At 41.9% G+C, this 26,886-nt stretch overlaps 1 protein-coding gene across 1 annotated transcript in view; it reads left to right on the forward strand.

Moving 5' to 3' along the window:
• Positions 1 to 26,886, forward strand: part of TRPC7 (transient receptor potential cation channel subfamily C member 7) — a 72,277-nt gene that overhangs the window by 26,969 nt on the left and 18,422 nt on the right. Inside the window, exons 3-6 of the mRNA XM_066560071.1 lie at positions 563 to 745; positions 16,122 to 16,286; positions 20,263 to 20,479; positions 25,210 to 25,443. Coding sequence (XP_066416168.1) covers positions 563 to 745; positions 16,122 to 16,286; positions 20,263 to 20,479; positions 25,210 to 25,443 — 799 coding nt within the window. The remainder of the gene's footprint in view (positions 1 to 562; positions 746 to 16,121; positions 16,287 to 20,262; positions 20,480 to 25,209; positions 25,444 to 26,886) is intronic.

The raw sequence follows: 26,886 nt of genomic DNA on the forward strand, positions 1-26,886 counted from the left end.
CTTTCAGGACTGTTTAACTAAATTCTAAGGTTTGAGGCTGAAGTTGGTTTTACAACTATATAATTCATTTGAACACATCTCTGTGTGATGCTCCAGCTTGTTGTACCAGTCTGAAACTTCTTGAAAGTTATGAAAGAAAGAATTACTAGGAAAGAATCTAAACTGAAAAAATTGCTTTATATTTTACCCAGTTAGCAGGACCTTTTTCTTGGCCATATTTTTACATTCCTAGAGATACGCCACACAGAGAGCAGACATCAACTGATTGCTTAAAATCCAAATTTCCCTAGAAATTATTTACTTGCTCTGTAAAACTCGTTCTATTATCATGCAAACTGTGCTGCTGATAGAAACATTGCTAATTAAGTCTGGAGGAGTTCCTGTACTTTTGTGAAAAGCCATCAACATGCTGTGTAAATCAAATGCTTTCTTACTCTTCCAGGCAGCAGTTTTGCAGAAGTAACCTTGCTCACAATTGCTCTCTCTCCCTTTTTTCATTTGCTGTTTGCAGCCCAGCTTTCCAGCACACAATTAAATACCTTTTTTTTCTGTTTTCCCTCAGAATGACTATAGGAAGTTATCTATGCAATGCAAGGACTTTGTTGTGGGAGTGCTGGACCTGTGCAGAGACACTGAAGAGGTGGAGGCTATTCTGAATGGAGATGTGAACATCCACTTGTGCCCTGAGCACCACCGGCCGAGTCTAAGCAGGATTAAACTTGCTATTAAATACGAGGTCAAAAAGGTAAGCTCTTCCCTTGGGTCCCATGTGCCTTCACATTTAATTGTGCTTCTTTGATGTCACCTGAAAAATAAACAAAAGATACACTTCAATGGGACCAGGACTGTCCCCAGAATTTTAGCAGCTTGTGGCTTGATTTGTATTTTTTCACGTGCTTTAATATGGAGAAGATTATCTGCAAAGTGAAAAAGAAATTCTTCTAGAAGTATTTGAAACAACTAGTCAGCCTCACAGAAGTGTGTTTTGTGAATGGAAAATGTTATTCTGCCAAATTCTAGGCCTGGGTGGTCCCAATTAATTGCTCCTACAATATGCTTTGATGGAAACTGGGCTCCTGCTGCGGGACTCGAAGAGCATTCCAAATTTTTGAGCTAACATCTGTTCTCTCATTCCCCTCCCAAACCCACCACCTGCTCCATTTTGCCTCTTGACTGTGCTGGTTGGAGAAGGTCTTTTCCTGTTATGAAAGCCATTAATTAAAGAGAATCTTAAAACATATTTGAAATTAAATGCTTTCATGCAGGAGCAGGTAGCATGGAGCCAAATGTTCTCTCCTAGGATGTTGTGTCTCTGCTTTGTTCCATCACCAAGACCAAGCTGAACATCTCAGTTCCCTCTCAGTCAGATGTTCAACAAGCTGGGTCAAGCTTAGTTATTGAAATTGTTGCTTTGGTAACAGGAGGCCAAACTTGCTCTGGTGCTCTTTCAGAAAATGAGCTAATCTAAGACACAGATAGTACCTCATCATGGAACAATGCCCAGTGATCCATGACCTGAGAATCATCAGTCACAGAATCACAGAACATTCTGAGCTGCAAGGCACCTTGAGCCTTTTCAGTGTGTGAATTCTCTTGTGCTGCTTTGCTCACTTATCCTCCTAAAACTTTGTGTCGTCCTTTTGCTACCAAGACCACGAGCTGGAGCTGCTGTGCTGCTCTGGGCACTTCCATCCTGGCTTACCTGGTTCCAGAGGGACATTCCCCCATTTCTTACCCTGTCTGTATGTGCAGCTTTTCACAATGCATGAACATTGACCTAAAGCACCAGCAGGGGTCATGTACAGTGGACCTTTTCATGTACCAATATCTTCCTAAGCCCAGGAAAGCTGAGCATCCTTTGTGGAACAGCAACTTGTTGCACACTGGTAACAACAGTTAATCTAATTGCAGGATTCTCAGGACGGCTCTCAGGTCAGCACCGTTCAGCCCATTCCTTTCAGCAGCTGGTGTGTGTCTATGTGTAAGATGAGTATTTAACTGCTGACTCCAAAACAAGGCAGTCCAGCCTGTGGGAGACACAGACACACTCAGATAAATGGCTTTGGCTTTGGCAGTGACGTGATAATGGACTGGAAATGGTCACACTTGCTGAACAAAGACATTGTGTCACGGTAACACAGTAATTAATTCCTTAAGAGGCAATGCACTTCAGGTGCAAGCTTGTTACTCAGTGGAGAGATATTTAGGTTTATGTATACAAATCCTGTGCTTTGAAATCCATTTCCATTTTAAAGAAATCTTATCATAGAGAGGGGTCAAAGGGAGGATGAAGTATTATGCATATTTAATGAACAGATTCTTGGACAGATTGTGTAAATTTTCAGTCACTTTTCCAAAGTTAATGACTCATCATGACTAGACCTTGTCCAGTTCTGGGCTCCTCAGTACAAGAGAGATGTGCAGCTCCTGTAATGGGTCCAGCAGAAAACAAGGATAATTAAGGCACTGGAGCACCTTTCTCATAAGGAAAGGCTGAGGGAGCTGTGCCTGCTCACACCTGAAAGGATTCCCCATCCATGTCTGTCAGTGCCTGCAGGGAGTGTCCAGAGGATGCACCAGGCTCTGCTCCGTGCTCCAGCTCACAGGACAAGAGACACCAGACAGGAACTGATGCCCAGGAAGTTCCACCTGGATAAGAGGAAGAATTTCTTCACTGTTCATGTGACCAAGCACTGGAAGAGATCGCCAGAGAGTGTGGAGTCTCCCTCACTGGGGATATTCAAGAACTGTCCCAACATAATCCTGTGCCATGTGCTCTGGGATGACCCTGCTTGGGCAGGAGTTTTGTACAAAACAGCTTCAGGGACTTCAGAATGGTCTGACAAAGAAAAAAAAGAAAGAGGGGTTAGTGGTTATGAGTTATTTTTTCATTAAGTTCATATCCAGACTAAATATTTGCACTCGCATGGGAAATTTTAAGAAATATTTGATGTTTAAAAAATCTATTTCTACCATTAGCTTCTTAATTCCCATTTCCATATTAATACTTAGTGCCTACAATAGGCTTTCTTTGATGAAAAATTGCAGAGAACCATGAAACTCATTGAAAATTATTATTTAATATCCATTATTTTACTTTTACAGCTGCTGATGCAGTCTGTATTTCATCACATTTGTATTCCTAGAGTCTGGGAAAGATGTCAAGGACTCCCACCTCAGACAGAAGAGCAATTGCATCTGCAGAGTTTCATCAGGCCTTTGCAAAATCTTTTAAAATCTTCCTAGTTCTTCCAAATTTCTTTGTTACTTCACTGTCCTCACACAGTGCAGTTACTGCAGTTATGGTGTCAAAGGAAAATGTTGTGTTCACATCAGAGCTGAAGTCTTCTTTCCTCTTCTGCTCTGTAAACCTGCAGCTGGTACCTACAGCAGGTTTTTTTCCATATTAATGGAAATATCTCTCCATTTTTCCTTCTGTCCAGTCAAAGTCCCCTGTTACCTCATTCATTTTCAACTTCAAAAAAGCAATTCCCTGGTCAAGTGAAAGGACATGGTTTTATTGATCCTTATCTTTTTTCCTAATTCACAAAGTTTGAGACGAACCTTGTAAAGTCATTCAAGAAAGCATCAACAATTACAGGCTTCACTTGTTGGTCTCTTTTTTCCTTTTCTTTTCTTCTGCAAAGCATCCTACTAACACATGTGAGAAGATGGTGAGAAGCTTAAGGCTCTAATTCAAGGACTTCCTATAAATTGAAGAATTAAGAAGCTCTGCTTTTACATATTTTGTAGCAAGGAGAAACCCAAAATTAAAGTAGTTTATAAAGTCTTTATAAAAATGGTGTATTGCTGTTATTCTTCACAGTTTTTGAAAGAACTGAATAATCACTGTGTACTCCAGGATTTTTGGAAAAAAATTAACTCAAATGTCCTCTGACCAAGTTTTCCAGAGGCATTTTTCTGTTTAGATCAGCTGTCTTAATGATTCCTTGAAAATTATTAAAATGGAGACAGTTTGTCAAGAGCAAAACAAACAATTTTCAAACACTTAAGCATTTACTGAGTCCTGGATTCCAAGAACTGAACTTTTCGCCCATGTTAGGGGATTGTTGCAAATTTACCATTGTCTCCCCTGGTTTATTTAGTGATGCTTTGCACCTGCTCACTTCAGCCAAGAAGAGATTTCTTCCTCTTCCAGCTCTGCAGGGTCTGGGGCACGGGGAGGAGCAGGGCTGGGAGCAGGAGGAGCAGCCAAGCACTTTGGTGCTGCTGCAGCCCAGGTGTTCACCTGGACCCTGGAGCAGAGGCTGGGAGCTCTCTCAGTGAAAGCAAACTCTGGGGGGGGGTCCAGCAGCTGCTCACAGAAGTGGCAAAATAAAAGGCAGCATTAAGGTGGGACAGGTGGTTTTGGTGGATTATGACCAAAAGTCGCTTCAGTTGCTAAGTTCTGATCCCAAGCACCATGAGCTCTGTGGCCATAGATATCCTCAGCTGCTGCTCATGCAGGTTTACAACATCTGAAAGCTTACTGTGCTCTTGATTGAAAATTTTATAGTAATGATTTTTTTTCCTTTTCTTGAAACATTCAAACAAATTTTTTTACACCCAGGTACTTGAAATGTAAGTGTAGCACACATTTTTTCTCTGTGTGAACTCATTTCTAATTAAGTCAGAATCTGATTCCTGCTTTTGAGAGGCAGAGGTTCAGAGGCTGGAACTACCCTTGGACAGCCAATGGTGAGAAAATTAAAGTTTTGATGTCTTACAATAAAACCATTTTGCTGCTGTATATCAGCTGCACAGATGCACATATTTTATGTTCTCATTTTAGTCTGTACCAATATGATCCTTTCTTGTCTCTCTTTAATGTTGGCAGGGGCCTTGTGTCCACATTTACCTTTAGGTGTAAAGCTGTGGCTTCTCTGTAGGTGTACAGCTATTGCTCCTCTGTAGGAGGTGACATTCATTTCCCTTCTTTCCCAGTGGCAAAATTATCATTGCTCTATTCTTTTAATTGTGCATGTTGAGTGCCCACCTCTGTCTCCTCAGCAGCTCTGTCCATAACCACCACAAAGCCAGAGCACCTTCCTCTTTCACGAGTTTTAATTGAATTAACAGTAAGACACACAAATTGGGTTGGGGAAAAAAAAATAAGAATTAAACAGAACACCAGATGGCTGTGTAAATCCTATTTAAGAGAGAGCTGGAACAGGAACTTTTTTCATAACTATATTATTAATAATTAACATATGGAGGATGCTCTGAACAGAATACTCATGGCAGCATTAGATTATAACTTTTCACTGTGTCGGTCACATGTCTCAGATACTTGAGGGCATGAGAAGTCCCAGCTCTCATTAACTGCTGCAACAGCCTGGATGGGAGCTGGAGAAGGCCAGGAGAACCAGCCCTGCCTGTGCTGAAGGGCTTTGCCCCCCAAATGTGCAGTAACAGACACTGCCCCAGAGAAGCTCCACTGGAGCATCCTCAGGAAAGTTACCTGGGACAGCTTGGATTTGTCCCAGGAAATATGGGAAAATAAGGGAAATTTATTCATGGGAAAATAAGGTGGGGAACAGAGGGCAGGAGAGACCCAGAAGTGACCAGAAGTTGTGGCAGTGGGAGAGCAAGGGGTGTCTCTGTGCCACATGCCATGGTGGGTGAGATCTCTCTGCCCTCAATCTGCAGTTACCCTGCAGGATTCTGGGCACAGCCACACCTGCACACCAGCCTGAACACCCAGGGAAAACTACAATTGGGTAACCCAGATGAATGATTCACATCCACAGCTTCCGTTTAGGAATTTCTCACAGGACAAACATTGACCTTTCAGTGCCCCAGTGACACAGATATGGCCTGGAACAGGACAAGGTTATGGTTTACCACCTGATGAGAAGCCTCAAGGAAAGAACTTCTCAATCAAAAGAGCTTTCAGAAAGTTGCATTTTTGTTTCTGCAATCCCTCATTAATTTTTTTTTTCCCACTTTTTAGTTTCAAGAATATGTGACTGAGGTCCTGTGAAGTCATTGATGGCCTGGACAGAGGTGGTGGGAAGAAAAGTATCTCTTGCTTCTGTCAGGGGGGAGCCAGTGAATAATGTAAAATGTTTAATATCAGTGGAAGCACTGTGGTCATTCTGGACTCTAAAGCTTATCCATGTAATTTTTCTTTTTAGAGTTTTAATTGCATGTTGCAGATGTTTTGACAGAGATTGGAAAGGGAGGGAGTTACTTCCCTTCCCCAGAAAATGCATTTCTATATCTGAGTATTTCATTAGCAAGGTTCCTTCCTCCCACTAAAATCTGTGACTCTGATTATTTCCTTTTTCCCAGATGTTTTAATTTCTTTTCTTTTCCTTGACGAATCTCATTTTGTTATTTCCTGCACATACATCCATCCTCTTAAGGTTTCAATGAATCATTTCTCCATCCTGAATATTGTCTGCAATATTCCCAGTTTACTGTAATATGCAGACTTAATTATTTTCATTTGCAAAGTGTCACAGGGTCTTAAATGTCCATCAAGATACAGACAAGTGAGCACAAGAACACATCAAAACCATTGTATGGATGTACATCACTGGTGAAAGGGCTTTAAATTACCTTTATTAATAATTAATAATAAAATTCCCATAGAAAAAGGCAATTAATATGGTTTGCTACAAACCTGACCTTAGCTGACTCCAATTTTGACTTTGCCTAAATCCCCATAGACAATGTTTTAAATCTCTCCTTCTGTGCCCTCTGTGGCTGCTTTTTTAGATACCAAAGGGGCATTGTTGTTTGGTAGTTTACTGTGGCATGTTTTCAGATGAATAATTCAATGATAAAGATTTTCAAGTGGTTTTGATTTTGCACAGATATGAAAATCCTGGAATGTTAAAGGCTGGGCCTTGCAATTCAGTATCTTGTTTTCAGATAAATAATTCAGTGATAAGATTTATTCATATATGTAAAAAGAGGAGAAATCAGACAGTAACAATAAATCTCTTCAGAAAACATGCAGCCTGCTAGAAGAAGAAACTGAAGTTTTCCAAAGAGCCAACCACCTTATTTCCTACCCTAGAGGAGAATGCTGAGCCCAAAAAAGCCCAGTCTTTGTCTCAGGAAAGTCAAATTATAAAGAAACTTAAAGGCAAAGCAAGGTTTAAACTGAACCAATCACAGCATTTGTGTAAACTCTACATTTTCTAGTTACACACATGACACATGTCAGACTTGCCTTTTCATTTCATATGGTCTAAAATTAACAGGAGAACAACAAAAGTCCCACTATTATCATTAATTTTGCCTTTCCAGTCAGTGCTCAAGAGCATTAGTGTCAATGGGCAAATTTCATTTGCTGTGGTCTTGGCAGTTTTATTTATTTTTGTTTTCTGTTAGACCAGTTTGTTTTTATGGGCTTTTAAGCTGAGCCTGACCAAAGCCTGTTTCCACCCCTGTCACTCATCCCAGCAGGACCCTGCCTTGCCCTTTGCAGAGCTGAGCACACGGGGGCTCTGGGGCAGCCACACCAGCTCTGGGGTGGCCTTCACTGCCCTGCCTCTGTCCCTGCCCTGCCTCTGTCCCCTGCCCTGCCTCTGTCCCCTGCGCTGCCTCTGTCCCTGCCCTGCCTCTGTCCCCTGCCCTGCCTCTGTCCCCGCCCTGCCTCTGTCCCTGCCCTGCCTCTGTCCCCTGCCCTGCCTCTGTCCCCTGCCCTGCTTCTGTCCCCTGCCCTGCTTCTGTCCCTGCCCTGCTTCTGTCCCCTGCCCTGCTTCTGTCCCCTGCCCTGCCTCTGTCCCCTGTCCTGCCTCTGTCCCTGCCCTGCCTCTGTCCCTGCCCTGCCTCTGTCCCCTGCGCTGCCTCTGTCCCCTGCCCTGCCTCTGTCCCCTGCCCTGCCTCTGTCCCTGCCACCCCTGCCAAGCGAGAGCCCCGTCCGCTACTGCACTCTCTGACTTGGCAGGGAGCACATCTGCCCCAAACACTCCTGTTTTTGTAGAGCAGAACGAGTCACAGGAATGAGATGTGGCTCTAAACTGGACCTGTGTGAAGGTTTTAAGTGTTCAAAATTATAATTTTGTACTGGATAACTCAGGTCAACCAGCAAGTAGATCCAGATATTGGATTTCAATAAAACTGGGGAATGTGTGAGTATCCTGGGTTTTGGTGTATTTGCCCTCTGCCAAATGGCTCTAATAATAAAGATATTTTGGTTTAGAAAGAAACAATGTGAAAGGTTTTGCAAAGGTGCAACTTATTACTAAAACTGTTCTAAATACTTGTGGGTTTATTCCCTAAATGTAACTCAGAGGCTGAAGCTGCACAATCACTTGGGCTTTCTTTCCTGATAATCCTGGCTCATCTGGGCCTTGCTTACGAACACAAACCTTTCCCTTTGCTGCAGGTTTAAAAACACTGAAGTGAGACTCCAGACAGCAGGTCTGAATATTCACCAAGCCTGCCACAAAGCTCATCCGCAGGATGAGCAAGAACCTCATGAATATTTGTGTGATGCCATTAGACAGTCAAATGAACCCCAGGGCCAGAGGAAAGCTGCTGCAATGCTCAGGGCAGGGACATTTCCTTGTTCTCTGGGTGCCTGAGCAATACCTCAGAGGACCTTTTGTCATGAACTGTTTCCTTTCATGCTGAGGTTAGATCCCATTGAAATGAGGCCTGATCAGCTGAATTTTCTCTCATCCATGAAAATCTTTCTTTTGCATCAGGACAAAGGAATCTGGACCTGTTTTTACTCCTCCTTGTAAGGTTAGCCTGGTGCAAAGTGTTTTTAAAGCAGGGCCCGTGGCCATGGATAGAATTGAACTATAATTAGAGCAGATCTTTTTTTGTGAAGAGGTCCCAGTGTCACAGCATGGGCCTTTGGAATGGAACTTTACTTGTTATTTCTAATTCATTAGCAGTAGAGCATGTACTTTTCTATTTCTCTCTTAAACTTTCTGCAGTTTTATTTTCCTCTCTTGAAGCCACAACAGCAAGGAGTGAACCAAGTTCCAGCCATATTTACCCCCTGACAATTTCAGCTGCCAGAATTCAATAGCACATTCATTTGCTAAAGGCATTTTTTTTTTCACACTCCAGAGCATGAAATAAATACATAATATATAGAATATCTCACCTGCTTCTGCTAAGGTCTCAGAATAGTTTCTGCAAAACAAAGGGCTCTTTGTTCACTTGGAAGTTCACAGAGTAGAGATAAGGAAAGGCTTTTGCCTGTGCTTCCCTGCTCTGTGTGTTTTCCAGCAAACTTCAGTAATTCCCTCTGAGCTCTGTCATCTTCTGCTCTGCATCAAGTGAAACAAATCTGTAACGGGTTTTCTACTGGATAAAAAAAATGTTTTGACACATTTTCCACCTTTTGTCCTGCCCCCCCCCAAAAAGGTATGCTTCAGTTCAAGAAAAGTATTTTATTCAGTGTAAATGCAGACCCTTTATTTAGGCCTAAAGTCTTAAAAATGCCTAAAATATCAAAGGAATCTTCAAAAGAGAGAAGTGTTATAAAAGCAAAGAAACTTTTTTTTTTGTTTTAATACATTCAGTGATTTTTTTTTTCCCTCTTATTTGCATGTGGGGATATGTTTATCTCTTAATTCATCTGATCCTCTTTGGTGAAATGGCAGGGTATTTTTGACCCTTCAGGGGAAGAGCAGCAATATCCTGCTTTGACCTTTCCCTGAGTTTTTCCCAGCCCTGCCAATGTTTGCTGATACTCCCACAGCATTCAGCAACCTGCTTTGAAAGGATGATTTCATTGCTCCTTTGGTGAAGGCTTTGCTGGGAGAAGCACAGCACTGCCTGTGCAGCAAGCCCAGCTTTCCCTCCCTCCCTCCTTCCCTCTGGTTTTGCTCAAGAACAGCAAAGCTGCCAAGGAAACCTCAACTCCCCTTCCAGAGCAGCCCTGGCTTTGGTCCTGCTGGGAGCACGAGCATGGCAAGCTCAGCTGAGGCTGTGTTTGTCTGGGAGGTGTCAGGAAATCTCTGTGATTATTCTGATGTGCTTTTAACTTTCCAGAGCACACAATGGGTGTGGTCCAGGTCCCACCTGATTTTCCAATGTGTGGATCCCTGCTCCTCTGCTCCTGACAGCACAGAACCACAGATTGGTTTGGGTTGGAAAGAGACCTTAAGGATCACTCAGGTCCAACCCTCCTGCCATGGGCAGGGCTGGTAAAATGGGAAAAACCATGTGTGCAACCCATTTGATGCCCCCTTCTTTTCCACTTGTAATTCAGGGCACAAGGTGCCAATTGAAACCCTTTGGATGGCTCATTTGAGTCAGCACTTTCCCTCAGATTTCTGGCATTTGAAGCATTGCACACCCAGCCCAGGGTTCCTGTGAGCAGGTGCTGCAGCCTAAAATGTGTTAATAAATGTAGGTTTGCAGAGGCAAAGAGCTACATCAAAAGATAAATGCTTAATAATGAACCCAGCAAGGTTGCTCCAAGGACATGAATGCAGCTACATGATAGAAAGAGAAATTGCTCATCCCTGCCCCTGCCAGTGTCTCTTGACATCCCCAATGTTCTCCTGAAAGTCTATTTATGCAGCTCCTTTTTAGCTCTCACTCAGTGATTAAACACACTGAAGTTTGCCATGGGGCTGACAGGGAAGGCACAAGCAGAGAGGACACAACAGGAGCACCTCAGGACTTTACAGTCCCAGGCTGATGTCGTTAGTTCTGATCTGCAGGGTTTTATCTGCCTTCACTGCTCCACTGATGAGCTTTGCCTTCCTGCCAGAGCCCCTGGCTATTCAGTGTAGGGTACATTAGCAAAGTTAGATGATTCTGTCTGACTGGTTCATTCTTGTGCCTCTGTGGTAGATTTCTGTACTTTTAAGGGAAATGGAATTATTTCAGTAATAAAAGAGATACTGGTTTCTTTCTGCACGATTAATTCCAATCACCTGAGGCTGACCTCTGTCTCTCAGCTGTCTTGCCATAAGTTTCCTTATTTCTGCTGACACCATTTTTCTGTCCAAGATAGAGACTCTCTCCTCTCCTCTCCTCTCCTCTCCTCTCCTCTCCTCTCCTCTCCTCTCCTCTCCTCTCCTCTCCTCTCCTCTCCTCTCCTCTCCTCTCCTCTCCTCTCCTCTCCTCTCCTCTCCTCTCCTCTCCTCTCCTCTCCTCTCACAGACACTTTCTCTGTTCAATATTATAAAAATTAAAAAATTAAAACTCTTTCTATTGCAGTGCTTTCTATCAGAAGTAAGTTTCTATATGTTTATAAAATATAAAGGTACTTTATCATCTCTGGAGTGAAACTTGCTTTTTTGAGCAACTATTGGAAAAACTCTCATTCTGTCATAAGAGCTCAGAAGTGTTTCCACACAATGCATATAGCATGTTAAGCTACCAGAGAGAGCTGTCACACATCAAATTAAATAGAAATGTGGAGAAGTGATCACTCAATGTGGTATCCACAGTGGTCTCTGAAAAACCTTCTTTATTCCTATATGTAAAACTCTTCTTTTGGGTCCTTTCAATTCCCACTGAACTCTTCGAGAAACTTTTTCCATATTCCAGATAAATATTCATGTCTCTTATTTAATCCCCTGTAGCACAGGGCAGGGACTTTTGGAGGTGTCAATACTTACCCGAGTCTTCCACTACCTCTCAAAAATGCTGCTTTGGTGGCTTTATTATTTGAGCTGATTGCTGTGTGATTTTATTATGGGGGTTTTTTAGCCTTTTTTAACTTAAAAAGCTGTGTGAGTGATAGGGCTGGAGGGAAGAACAATTTCCTTCCCACATCAAGAGGTATGCAGAGTACCAGGAAAATCCACTGCCATGGACTGGGACCCAGGGCCCTGGGGTGATTTCTGAAGGCAGAAGCACTGCAAAACATTTTGCTTGAGCTGGCAGATCCTGATGCATTACCTTAGTGACTCTGCCCAGGAGATAAAGCACTCAATGCTTTTAAGTGGCTGGTTTTGGAGCCAGGCAATCCCCTCCACTGCCAGTGCTTCCATTTCAATCAGAGATTTCCTGCCCTCCTGCACAGCCCTGGTCACACTGCTCTTTCTTGTCTGCAGCTCAGGAGCACCCACGGTTTGTCCCTAAAAGCCTCCTCGCCTCGTTTTCCAGCTCTGAGGAAAGGAAAAGAGCGTTTAATGGGAACATTGAAAAAGCACTGCAGCATTCAGTCCTCTGAAATTCAATATCACACATCACCATTTGTCATTATGCTTTGAAGCATTCTGCCTTGAAGCTTTTGTCTCAAGCTCTGTTCTTCTCCATGCCTGAGTGTCTAACCAAGCATTAGTGTAATCTTTACCTTGGTGTCAGTGCCCATCTCAGGGAAGAGAGAAAGTTAAATGGCACATCTCTGAGGAGATCTAAGACCAGTTTCTGAAATGTTAACAGAGAGAAGGCTGGCAGTGCCCAAGGGGTCACTCTGGGTTTCATTAATATCTGATAGGGAAAACAATGAAAACTGTACTGCTTGCTGTAAGCAACTAACAGATTAAAACTCATTCATGCTCTGATCTTTAACTTATTATCATCTTATCATCTCTGATCCTTAACTTATTTTTCCCTCATTTTTGTAATAATCAGAGTAAGATGATGTCCGGGGGTGACTTTATGATGCTGAATTATATCTCCATTCACCTGTTTACCAAATTTTGTGCCTTTAAAATTAGATCCAAGAGCAAAGGAGGGGAGAAGGAAAAGCAGTGAATTTTTTGTGTCTGTATTCAAAGACAAAGAGCTTCAGCTCTGTGTGTTGTCTGTGTTGTCTGCAGCATGGGCAGGGAGCAGGAGAGAACTCGCCTTTGACTTTAGTTAGGTTTTTTTAGTTAGCTGAGGCTGGAAGGTTTTTTGGAGCTGTTCAGCTGTTGCTCAGTCTGGGAACACCAGGACTATCATCCAGGCTGCACTGCAGCTGGGACATCAGACCTGAGCCCCAGGGAGACCAAGAAAACACCAAGGACATACCCATGAACAAGACTCTTTCTCTCTCCAATCCACAGAAGGATTTTCTGAATTTGCCATCTCTTCAGAGCAACAAGAGGTTCCATTGTTCAATATTATTAATCTTTTCATGTTTGTGAGTACTTTCCTTGTTAAATAAACAGAGTTTTCCACTTTTCCCCAAGGAAATCTTTTCCCAAACCAGCGGCGTGTAGGGGCTGTTTGAATTTGCTCTCTAGAGGAAGTCCTTTGGAGGTTTTTTCCCACGTTTGCCACAAACCAGGACAAAAACTCTCTTGGTGCACAACATGGGGCTTGAGAAAGTGGAAAAAGCCTGTACTGATTGCATTTTGTTGTATTTTGTAATGGGATAAAGCAGTCAGTAGCCATGCTGCTTGAATTCATAATGTCTCTCTGGGTGGAGGCCTTCATGTGTCTCTGGTCCCCAGGCTTTTTTGAGGTTTTAACACTTTTCTGGTCCCTGGGCTTATTTTCCTATCTGGAGATAGCTCCAGTATTGTCCCCAATGCGTAGCTTTTACAGTAGAGGGGCATGGATTAGTATAGCAATTGTGCTGGGCTCAGTGACAATGATTTCTAGGGAGTTTACAAAGGTACTGGGGTTTGTTCAAGGGATGTATGGTTTGTGGTTTCTTCATCCTACCCTGTATCCTAGTTCCAGTAGCATGTTTTGGGGGTTTATTAGTAATTGCACCCCATTTGTTAGAGGAGGAGCAGGCAATGAGGCTTTTCAGCCTTTCCTTTCCTTCTTCTCCTTTGAATCTGTTGCATCACTGGTTTAGAATGTTCTGTTTGCCCTGCATGTTAAAGAGACCACTTTCCTGGTATTTTATCTCACTCATGTCTAGAGTGAGGGCTGAGATGTCCAGAAGGGCTGATGAGACCCCTGACCCAGGAGGGGACCCAGCCATGGAAAATCCTGAGTGGTGTGGGGAATGGGAGGATTTGGGCCAAACAGATGACAGATGAACACCATCTAGGCTCTATGGCACTCTGCCTGTCTTTATTGCCTTGTACAAAATAAATTGTTCCACTGAACTGGGTTTTATGGCAATTCCTTCTCAATTTTCCTATACTTGTATTTTTATTGTAGCTGTTTCCAGACACATTGAAAAAATGGACAGATTAAAATGTCTGATGAAGTCTCTGAAATGCCAACCAGAAGTCTTTGACTGTCTCATTGCCAAGGACAACTGAATTTCTTTGTTTGAATCAATCCTGAACAATTGCAACAGGAGGAGGAAGTCTGGGTATTGCTTGGGCCCTTCATCCCAGAAGTCTGCACATTCACCAGTGTCATTTCCCTTCCCATGAGTCACTACAAGTGTGGTTGAATTCGTGATCTCTGAAAATAAAATTTGCAAAAGGGATCGATTCTCTACTGAGCTTCCTTCCACTTTGTTTTTTTTGTCCATTTGCCAGGAAGAGAACAAGCCCAAGCAGCATTAGGACAAACATAAACACCAGGCATTAGGAAATGCCTCCTTGTAATACTGCTGTCATCACCTCAACCTTACACTTTAAATGCTCAGAAGGACTAGGACTCGTGATTTATAATGACCTTTTTTTTGAAAGCATTCTTTTTCATGAAAGCAGATTAAAAGAAAGCATATTTAAATGTTAATATTTCCAGGGAAAAATTCTAAAGACAAAGGACGTTAGAAGAACCCATGAATTATCTTTGTTCTGATTGATTTATTCAGTGGAAGGGGTAGAGTCTCATTTTCTTTTTTTTTTCTTCTTTTTGAGAAATGTAGACTCCAAAGCCTAATTCATCTCAAAAGCATATTTTAAACAGATGCTAATGTGCTATTAATGAAGGAAAAGTGTTACTGCAGAGCAATCCTAATTACTGTGCAACTGTATTTCCTCCTGAACAGTAACAGTTCTGTTATGCAAACATCTCAAAAAGAGTCCATTAAGTTCCCAAATCAATCATCGTTCACAGGTAGTGAAGATGAAAGCACAGTTCGAATTTTCTGTTTTTCAGTCCCAAGAAAACGACAGATGACAGCTGAAATCCTCCAGCTGGGTGATCCAGGGCAAGGGGTGGCTGCCAGGCATGGTCCCCGTCCCTGTCCCTGTCCCTGTGGCCCCCGAGCCCTCAGCAGCCTCTGCTTTCCTCCTCTCCTTTTTCCTGATCCCCTTCCTCCTCCCCTTCACCTCCAGAAAGGTCTACTCTTTGAAAGAGCAGAGCATTTTACATTTCCCTCCTAGGAACATTTATTCAGCCACAGAACTAATAAATGAAACTCTCAGTTCTGCTTATGAAATCAGCTGCACCAGCAGCATATTTATTTTTCATTTTTTCTTTCTATTCTTTTGCATTTTAATTATCCTTCTTTGTGATTAAAACAGCTACATTCTAAATTTGATCACCTCAAAGAGCAATATGAACTGAAGTTTCATCTTTTATTATAAAACTGTTAGGTAGGATCTGGTAGTGCTGTAATTTTGCCATTAAGAAATGGTCCTTTTCACTTTTCTGCTATTCACAATTTTTTTGCCTCTTTCTTTTACTTCTGAACAGTAAACTGAAGAGTCCCAGTTACAGGGTACAAAACAGGTACTTTCTGTACCAGAGCATCACAGCTTTCCCTGCTGCTTTTGAATTTGTCTTTTTGTCCTATCAGTAAAGAATGAGCTGTCATATTTTGAAAGGTACTCTGAGATAAAGCATTTAAAGTAGCAAAATACCAGCCAGATCTCATAATTTGCAGGAGAGCCCTGCAGAATGGCTCCATTTTGGTCTTTAGAAAGTGAATAGAACAATTTAATATTAGTGCTGTGTTAAGCTGCTGTGTCAATGGCCTTGGCAAATTCATCATAGTGTTTTTCAGTTTGACTTCCAAGCCCCTCTCTGTGTATTTTCTGAATCTCAGGGTGCACTGTCTTACTCCAAGAGGAAACTTGCTCAGAGGCATTTTGTCAGTGCTGACCACTGATGGATTTTGGGGTTTGGCTCAGACATTCTGCTTTTTAGTCATGCAAAAAATAGCTTTTCACTAGAGAAGACAAGGAGAAGAGAAGACAAGGAGCAGAAGTGATGCATGTTCTGCCACCACCTGGGGGTCTCCTGTGCGCCTGGTTTGCAGTTTTCTATTTATTTTTCCGTAGGACAACAAAGACATGACCTGTCATGTTCCACAGGCAAGTTCAGAAGGTTTTCCCCTGAAATCTCTTCCTCTTCAGACAATGCTACTGATGTCTCTGTTTCTGCTTTTCTTGCAGTTCGTTGCTCACCCCAACTGCCAGCAGCAGCTGCTCACCATGTGGTACGAAAACCTCTCAGGCCTCCGGCAGCAATCCATAGCTGTGAAGTTCTTGGCTGTTTTTGGGGTCTCCATCGGGCTGCCCTTCCTTGCCATAGCCTACTGGATTGCTCCCTGCAGCAAGGTACAAACTCCTGATGGGCTGTTCACAGGCACTTTACCCAGGGCCTGCAGTGAAACCCCAGATTTTTCCATCAAGATGTTGGGAAGTGATTCATGGTATCCTCTAAGATTGCCCCAGGGGAGAGCAGGCTTGGGGCGTTGCTTGACAGACACAAATGGAACTGTCATGGTTTGAGATTCAGCTTTGCAGGGAAAGAAGTGGGGTGGTGGGCAAAGAGAGTGAGGGAGTGGGAGACAGGAAAACAAAAGGAGAAAGAAATGTATAGGACATAGCAACATAGGAGTGTAATGAAAAAAAAATAGAAGAGACACCAAAACTGGAAATAACTAAAGGAGAAGATTTTTGTTTTAGTTAACTCTGATGTTTAAATTCTTGGTTTTTCATGCACTTTTTGTTGTGGGTTCCTCCCTTCTTCAGGGCTCCTTTGTTACCTTTCCTCCTTCTTTCTGAGCTTGTGGTTTTAATTAGTGGAGCATTGTTGTGGTTTTAGTTAATGCAGCATTATTGTGGTTTTAGTTAATAGAGCACTATGGTGGTTTTAGTTAGTGGAACATTATTATGACACATGGGCCTGAAACTCTGGCAAGCCCCAGGAAACTTCTTAGTGTTGCAGCAAGGACCGGACTTAATCATAAAATCTTTATGGTTTTGAGGGAAGAGATGGTGAAACCTGGAATACTGCTGTATACCTAGATAGAGATCAGATGGAGGAAGAGAGTTTGTTGAGACCTAGAGGTCAAAGGACCAGAGCCAAACATTAATTTAGGTAAAATCTCAAGTGGTTTGTGGTATGAAATCTGTTGAAGTTTCATCCTGAAAGAATCTGCTCAAACAAGTGGAGATAAATAGGTGTATGGCTGAGTGATAAATAGCTCTTGCCACAGAAAAAGGGGTGGCAGGGGAGAAGATCATTTCACATTCAGCAATAGCCAGCAACATCATCCCTTACAAGGTAGATATCTTCTGCAGGAGGCTTGTCACACGTACTTAAATTTGATAAAAATGACCCCTGGCACTGGTATTTTATTCAGTCCTGAAAGCATCTTCTTCCTCTAAAAACCAGTGAGGAATCCTTTCTAACTTTATCAAACTCAAGTAGTTATAGATCCATCAATTAGTATTGAGGAAAGACAATAATTTGAAACACATATTAATACAACCAGAAAAAGTCCTTCAGTACATCTGAGATACTAAAACACATTTAAGCCTTGGTCTCCTCCAAAATAGCTCCAAGAGGAGCACTTTGTGTTAGAGGATATGAGGATGTAACTTTATCTCCTCGAGGTCTGTGCAAACACAAAGCTCCTCATTTTTCATAGGTACCAGCCAGGACTCAGAGGTGCTCACAAGAAGTTCATGTGAGATCCAGGCTGTGCTGTGGGTGCTTTTGGCTGGCTCATAGAGGGAATTACTGTGTGGAATTACCACCTTGGTTCCTTCATATCAGACCCCAGTCTAGCAGGGATTTATGAAGCTGTTTAATTTCCTCCACCTCTGTTGAATGTGTTGGGAGCTGGCACACCAGCCAACAGCAACATTTGTGGTGCAGTCTCAGAATTACAGAGGCCACATTTGAATATGGCGCAATAGGTGGGAAGAACAGTTAGACTAGAAATAAGTGGAGAACTTAAAATAAAAACATAAAAACTAAGAGGAAAGAAACTGAGGCAACCCACACTAAAACTAAAACAGTTTTACAGCAGAAGTAAGAAATTATTGAGAAAGTTACTTGGTTTTAATTTCTTGAGGTAGGTGTATTAAAATTTAAAAATGGGGGAGGGGGATACTTAACTTTTCTTCAGGTTTGATTTCATTATCCTAAACCTTTCATGCATTGTCATTTTTCAATGTTCCTTCCTTCTCACCCCACTAGACTTTGAAAAAGCACATGTAACCTTCTAGCACAAAGCCCAATTGAAATTTCTTTCAGGCAGGTATTGTCTTTTAATGCATGGATTTGCCTTGATCAGAACAATGTAGTCTTGATTTTTGATTGGGGCCTGTGATAGAAATAACTGAATCACAAACACAATTTTTTCCCTAAGAATTGGTGCCGCACCCAAAATCATCACTGTTAATTTCAAGGGCTGCAGGTTGATCCAAGGGCCTGTTATCATCTCACAGTGTTATTGCAGAAAATTCTACACAGGCAGCATCTCCACTCTGAGCAGCCCAGTTTTGTCCTGGTCAACTTTCCAAGTGTTTTATTTGGTTTTTACTGATGGACCAGTCTTGATGTTACACAACTGGGCAAAGAAATTGTTTTTCCACCGTAATAATCAGTTAAGATATTTAACTTACATCAGGCCTGTCTTCAGAGACTCACAGGTGCCCAGGTATGAGACAGGGGCTCATTTCTGGACCAAGGCAGCAAGAAAAATGGAAAGTCTCTTCAGTATTTAGTAGCAGGCACATTTTCCAATGGGATTTCCTACTCTGTCAACTTTATAAAATATTTTATTGACATTTTATAAACTCTGATAAGAAAAACAAATAAAGCCCTGAATTCTAGTACTTCCTTTGAATTTCTACTAGACCTAGAGACCTCTGCTTTTGAAATATTTCATGTTCTGCCATAAGCAGAGACCAAGGCTCCTTGGAATTTATCTGCTATTGGAGATAAATATGAAAACAAGTAATTTCCTTTTTATGTCCTTTTTCCTATGAAGTTTTATTATCAAATCAGTGGATATTAAGAAAAAATGGATGCTATCTTAGCATCAAAGGGAAGGAATCAATAAGTAATAAACTGAAAAAAAAATTCCAATTAGCTTTGAGGGGAGTTTGGAAAGACCCCATCCAGGCCAGCTCTTCCATTGCTCCCTGTTGTGTCCAACACTACAGACTTTGGCCCTAGTGCTCCTGAAAATGCTTCTACTCTTTCCATCATTCTGGAGTAATGTTGTCTTGGGTCACAGAAAATTTAAAATTTAAAGAGTGATATTTAAATTCATTTACCAAGAAAGCTTGTCAAGAAGAGCAGAACAATTATCTGTAGTGAAGAGACCTGCTGCTCTTGTTCTTGGCTTAGTGTATTAAAATAAATCCTTGTATTCTGGGAGTAATTCTCCAGCTTTGGTACTAATTATGAGAGAAGGCTATCATAGCAAAGCATTTGAAAAGCATTACTAAAGTGTATTTAAACAGAAGGCTGTTTCTTACACATTGATAATGAACCGAGATTTCACCATTAATAAAAGATTCTAACATATAAGGATGTTCTAGAATTGTGTCCATCATTAGGATTTATATTGACACACAAGTGCATTCATATAACACAAACAAACATGTCTCTCATATAAATGTCCTGGCTCTTCATTTTCCACTCACCATATGGCCAGGGCAATTAGATATTACATGTGGGTTTAAAGAGGCACTGTAAGACATTGCCATGCATAGAAAATTACCCAATGCATAATGTCTAGTAATGGCAAATAACAACTTGAACAAATCTAAACTCGATTTAGCTAATGATCCAGAATCAATTACTGAATCCTTTTCACCGTGGGCAAAAGGTTTCAAATTTTATAGTGAAAAACATCTAGGACATCACATTAAATGTCACTGTTAGGTTGGATGTGACATACATACGTGTGATCAGTGTCTAAGAAAAAAGTTTTTATTCTGCATGTTCTTCAGCTTATATACTCTTAACAAAGCATGATCTTAAGTCATTAACTACATCACAATAACTTACATTAATTGGTGCAAAGCAATTAGTGTCAATATAATTGGTAAAATTTTACAGAAATTTAATAAGGCACATAGACACATCTACTTATGCACGTAGTTAGCTTACAAAAAATTTCATGTATCTTTTCTAATTTTTTTCCATGCTGACAGCTTTGTCTTCTTTTTTGCTATGGATACACTCAAAAATCATCACTTGTCATTTCTTCTGTTAACTCAGCTTTGCTTGCAGGCTAGCTGGGGATGGGTAAATAAAAACCTTCTGACTGTGCATGTTCCATTGCAGCTGGGACGTACCCTTCGAAGTCCTTTCATGAAGTTTGTGGCTCATGCAGTTTCTTTCACAATCTTCCTGGGACTGTTAGTGGTGAACGCCTCCGATCGGTTTGAAGGGGTCAAAAACCTCCCCAACGAGACCATCACGGATCATCCAAAGCAAATATTCCGAGTCAAAACAACCCAGTTCTCATGGACAGAATTGCTGATCATGAAGTGGGTATTGGGTAAGTAAAGCCAAAATGTCCACAAGTGCTCTGTGGAAATTCAACATCATTAGGAATGGCATAATACACAGTGGCAAGACAAAGAAAAATTTAAAAATAATACAAAACAAAAACAAACAAAAAACCAACCCTCCCACCCAAAAAAACCCAAAAAAATCAACAAAGCCCCAAGCTAAACAAACAAAAAGCCCAAACCAAGAAAACTCCCCAAAACTGAAACAACTTACTATGAGTCTAGAGGTTGATGTCAAGACTTGATGAAAAGAGGAGTGAAGAAATCTTTGACCTTGGCCACCACTTTTGAAAACATTGAATGTTGCTTAGCAAATTCTCATTTACTTGATTTTTTTCCACTTTTCATCATAAATGCTATAGATGTTGCCTATTTATCTCTGTTGGTTTAATCATTGCATCTTAAAGAAGGTAATATTATAATAGAAACCTGTGGCTTCACTCTGGGACAAAGTGAGCAGAAAGAAGTGTGGTGAGTCTGGCTGATTTATTACCCTGCCATGGGATCCTACTGTAATTCACTGAACCTCAGTGTCTTTGTCTGCAAAATGAGTATAATGTCATTTGCTTTTCTTGTAGTGCACTCCAAGGTCTAGTGATGAAACCTTCTAGGCAAGTAAGAGCTAGATTTTATGAAATCCTTAGTATGAAATTTTTGCTGGAGAGAGGACAGTGCAGTGCTCAAATCTTAGAAAAGAAATTAAGTTATTCAGCAATTACAAAGTAAATATTCATGTGGGTGAACCCTTTGAGTGTGAAAGTGTGCCACACCCACAAGTCAAATTTCTAAGGAGTTTCAGACAAATTCAGATGTCTCACTTTTCCTACAGGCATCATTTACTCCTGGCAGGTCACTTAATTTGAACTACTAATCTAAACAAGTTCAGGAGAATTTATTGGGAAATTAAGCTTATTAACTCTGGAGAATCTCTGTCTACCTCTCCTCTATCTATTTTTGTTCACCACCATGATTTTGATTCTCTTCTTGCAGCAAATAATTCCACTGTTCCATAAGTACTGATGGCATTAAATTCCCCTGAAAAATAGGATATGGCTGCTCTATCTGATGACTTCCTGGCCAATGTTTCTTTGTTCCCTGTCCCTGTGATAATCAGAATCCCATACAGGATATTAGGCTAGAAAATACTGAATAGATGCCAGACTGGATAGAGTAAGACTGTAAGATTTATTTTTAAAATTATATTAAAGCAGTTGGACAGGATGATTAGATTTTAAACTAGGTATTCTTTTCTTATAGGCAGTAGGTATCTGTCTGCTTGTTGAGTTCCTGAGAGATGAAGAAAACATTTCATTTAAAGAGAAGGTTTTCACTTTTCTGGGAGTAGAAAGGTGATTCATTGTACAGACTCCTGAATATAATGAGATTTTCTAATGACTGCCTACATCTGCACTCACAATCTTCTCTGGCCATTTTACCTGCTTGCCTCCATAAAGCTTCAAGTAATGTTTCAGCAATACTGAGGTGAAAGTTTGGTGCACATGACCTGCAGACACCTGCACTTGTTGAGCCCCATGTGTGACCCTGAACTTCAAGGATTGTAAAAGCACTAAGAGTAGCAGCTTTTGGTGCTAAAAACTTACAGATATTATAAATACCTATATGCAAGTAAAAATATAATTGAAGTGGCCAACATAGACCTACCTAGTGTCCTTCTCTGATGGAGTGAGTGTGTAAGTGCACAAGGACAAGCTGCAGATGCCATTTAACTGGGCTTCTGGAAAGCCTTTGACATGGATCCCCACAACATCCTTCTCTCTAAATCAGACAGATGGATTTGATGGGTGGACTGATAGATGTACAAGAAAGCTGCTGAGGGTTGTGTGGGCAGTGGCTCAGAGTCTACTGATGGACATTGGTGACAAGTGGTGTCCCTCAGGGTCTGTACAGGGACCAGTGTTATTTAATACCAACATTAATGACAGAGAGCTCAAGTGCAGCCTTAGTGAGCTGGCAGATGGTAAATGCTGAGGCTGGCACACCTGAAGGATGGGATGAATTGTCCAGACAAGTTTAAGGAATAGTGGGGATCTCATGAGGTTAAACAAGACCAGCATCCTCTTTGTGTGTGTGCACAGCAATTTTGGCTCATGCACCCAGGGCTCATTGTTTGCCTTGGCTGCCTTTTCCCTGTGGCCAGGACTTCCCATCTCTTCCTCTTCAAATGAGGAAGGCTGGCATTTTCCTCATGAGCAGCATGGACAGAAGTGTGCACTGAAAGCAGAGGGTTTATATCTAATCCTCACTGCAAAAGCAGCCAGGGTAGCAGTTAAACTCTGGGTAGATGCAATCTGAGCACTATTAATCTCTTAATCCAACAGCCTTTGGTGGACCCAGGAAGGCTCAAAGGCAGCTCTGCAACATCAGCTGCTCCTGATTTATGTACCAGGCCAGAGGATATAAAAATCTGACAAACTGTTCCTTTTTGTGCACAGGTGGTGAACAGCACTTCTTGCACACTCCCATTTTTCTTCCAGATGGGCTGTGCCTGTATCTTGACTCTCCTTCCCCTGCTGAAACCAGAACTGCCCATCAAGGTGACATTTCTGATTATCCCTGCTGTGGGGACAAGAGGCATGCAGGAGCCTAGGAGCTGCTCACATCCCACATCTCTGAGCATCAAACTCAGGGAAACACCCCCTGCCAGAGCCATTGGGGGCCTCAGAAACACCACACTGCAATGTAATCCTGGCACAGCTGCTTTGTCTACTCACTTCTCCTTATTTCTTACACCACATCTTATGTCCCATCCCCTGAATTTTAGCTGACTTTTCTCTTCTCAATACTTTTACTAAAGAGGAGCTTTAAATTACTCCCTCGCAATGTATATACAATTACCCAGCAATACTGATCAAGTAATTACTGTAACTTTTCTACTTGTCCTGAACAGACATTTTTAAAAAATGATTGCCACAAATTTGGGTAAAAGAACAGTGGAAATCATAGGCCAATAGCATGTCACTTTCACAGAGGGGTTCTTATTTAGTCAGACTCCTCAGTTTTAGACACTTCTTCATTAATCTGTCCCTTAGGTATACTAAGTGAGCAAGATTAAAAATAAATTTGGATGGGAATCATTTCTGGTCATCAGTGAACAAGTGCTTGGTTGGGCAATGCTACCATGCATGTGACATTTCCTTAAGTGCTTTAGTACCTTTATAAAGCACACATGTAATGCACAGGGCTAATGGCTCCCATCCATCATTTCTGGAATGCTTTTTTTTCGAGGTGGAAATGTGTCTTTAATATTTCATCCTTGCTCCAGGAAAATTCCTGAGAAACCAATTCTTCCACCTTCTCCCTTAGGCTATTTATTATTAAATCTCACTCATGGTGTGGGATGAAGCTCCTGCTTTTACACAGCCAAGCACCACGAAGGAGGAGAGCTGGGAGGCTCCTCTCCTGCCCTCTGCCCAGCATTCTGCAGGTCTCAGGCTCTCTCCCAGGACAGACCTAAATCAGGGCACATCTCCAGGGAGTTCCCAGGGCTGTGGAGCTCACAGGCTCGCTGTGACCTTGGCTGATGGTGCTGTGGAGAGCTCAGCTTTCCTTTTTCTCTTTCAATCCTTCCCCATGCGCAAGGACTGAGAGCAGCAGCTCTCCTCTCCTCCACCTCAGGCTAAATTCCCAGTGACCTGTTTCCCTCTCTGTAACCCCAGTGCACCCCTGGGGACACCCCAGGAGCTTCAGAAGGAGCCAAGCAAAAGCATTTACATGCCACACCGTGAGAGCTTCCAGCAGAGAGGATGAGAGGAGTTCACAGAGAGGAGAAGATTGCAGGAGGTCACATGGAAATTGGCAGGCGCTGCTCCTCCTTGATTAAATGTGAATTTTGCTGCTGCTATGGAAACAGGACTGGGTAGAGCGCAAGAAATATTTATCAGTGGGTTAAATATTCCAACAATTTAGCTATTCAGGAGCAAGATTTCGGCCCTTGAGCCCTGTTGGGATTGAAAGTTGGGCAAATTGGTGAATCTGACCTGAGTTCTTTGACTGAATTCACTTGTCCACTCCAGCTCTTCCCAGTGGGACATGGATGTCAAATATTTGAATTCACTGGGTTTGGCAGGTTTATTTTTAAGTCTGTTGTCAGAAATCATAAATTTGGGCTAAACTCAGTGTTTTCAAAGTGGTAGTTCAGACTTTAATATATGGAAATTCATTATTTAATACAGAAAGCTTTATGAAATTGTAAGGAACGAATTTCTGTCTTACCCTTTTTTAATCATACTAAACTTACTATTGAACAGTTCTGTTTGCATTCTCAAAATGGACACAGCCACTATCTTAGGGAAGGAGGAAAAGAGCAGCAGAGCAAGCAGTGCCATCTTCAGTGCCACGGTGTAGGAAGGTTATTCTGGGGACAAGACAGGAAATCTACATTTTTTCCAACTGCATCAGGAGTAGAATTTTCTAGTGTCATCAGAATTTCCGAATGGTGCTTTTTCTGTAGTCATCATCAGAAATCAGCTTTTCCATTGACTTACATAGTGACATTTTGAGATTTCTGCATCATAAGCACAAAAGGTTGTATTAATTTTTAAGAAAAGATGACATGAGCCATTCTCAATTCATTTGTTTAATTAAAGTCTTTTGCTTTGATCTTAAAAGCCACTGCAAGCAGGAAGCAAACAGATCTGTCTGGATAGAGGAACACCTCCTGTGTTTGCCAGTTAAAGATGCTCTGATCCCTCCACAGGTATGATATGGTCAGAGTGCAAGGAGATCTGGGAAGAGGGTCCACGTGAATATGTGGTGCATCTCTGGAACCTGCTGGACTTTGGGATGCTGTCCATCTTTGTGGCATCGTTCACTGCCAGGTTAATGGCTTTCCTTAAAGCCTCTGAGGCACAACAGTACGTAGATCAGTACGTTCAGGATGATGACCTCAATAATGTCACCCTTCCCCCTGAAGTTGCTTACTTTACCTATGGTAAGATGCTTTTTGCTATCTAATATTTCCTGTTCTTTTAAGTTAATGTGTGGCAGTACTGAAAGCAGCTTTCTTTTTGTGATATTTATATTGTTTTCTTCCAAATAAAGCAAATTATTTTCCCTAGATCTACCCATTCCAGCCATCTTCCTAACCAGTCAGAAAGGACCCAAACCTCATTCAGCCTCTGCTCTTGTGCTACAGCCACATTCAGGTCAATCACATGCTGAAAATGTAGCTTGAGCAACAGGTAATCAGGAACTCTGAGTGAGCAGAATAGAATTTAAATTACAGATGAATTAATCTGCTTGGCTTTCCAAATGAGGGAGGAGGGAAATGTGTGAACAAACACAGGATGTGAGGCTGCAGTAACTCTGCATTTCTGTTACATCCAACACCTCTACAAAAATAAATAAGAATAGCAATAAAAATAGCTGCTGCTCATCAAAACCTACATTTTTGTAGAGCCTGTATCATCTGTAAGTGCTGACATTGGGAAATGCAAGCCACAGCAGTGCCTTGAAAATGTTCTTTTGGATGGCTGAAATGGTTTTCCTTTGCTATACAGAAATGAACAGAGTTTCACACACGTGTGGGGACTGGAGACATTGCACACCTCTACCAGCTCTAGATGGCACCTGGGCAAAACCCATGGGGATTTTTGCTCACAGGGGGCTGCAGAAGCTCCAGAACTGGGCACTAAGGGGCACCAGTGGCTCCCTAGGTGTTCTGCTGGTTGTTCTGGTGCTGCACTTGGGCAGGAGAGGAGAGCTGGGGCAGCACTTCCTCCACTTAGACCCACACAGCCCCAGAGCCACGGGCCTGACCCAGAGCAGTTCCAGGGCCACAGGACCTGGGGGGCCCCACCAGCTCAGCCTCTTGCACCCCTCCCTGCCCACACAAGCCAAGAGCCATGGAGATGGAGTTGTGGCTTTTCCCTCTCTGCCTTGCTGCTCACGCATTTAAAGTGAGTTCATGACACAAAGGTGCAAAGGGTCCAGAACAGAATATCCCAACAAGATCCTGTGAATTCCTCCATCTGCTGCTTTTCCTTTGGTTCAGATTACTGCAAATAATGCCTAAGTTTAGTGCTGTGGCCCTGAAGATGTCACATGTTTTAATGTGAGTCTCAATCTTTCCATCAAGAACCTGAGTGGATGCAAGGATGCTTATAAGCCATGTTAATATAAATGTTTACATTTCAGCAGCTTAGGCAAACTATGCATATTTGGGGCTTTCTAAAATAGAAATATTAGAGTAACTAGACTTCAGAAACCGGTTTTAATATAGAGATAATATGAAAATGGTACACAATGTTTATACCTGCTTTATCTGAACAAATCCTAACTTTCTTATCTAATGGTGGGGATAGAAGATCTTGTTCTCCCTAATGCTTCCTTTCCAAATACTGACACAGTGCCCTGTATCCAAATCTACAGCTGT

The sequence above is a fragment of the Molothrus aeneus genome, chromosome 15 (genome assembly GCF_037042795.1).
Source record: "Molothrus aeneus isolate 106 chromosome 15, BPBGC_Maene_1.0, whole genome shotgun sequence".
Taxonomy (NCBI): domain Eukaryota; kingdom Metazoa; phylum Chordata; class Aves; order Passeriformes; family Icteridae; genus Molothrus; species Molothrus aeneus.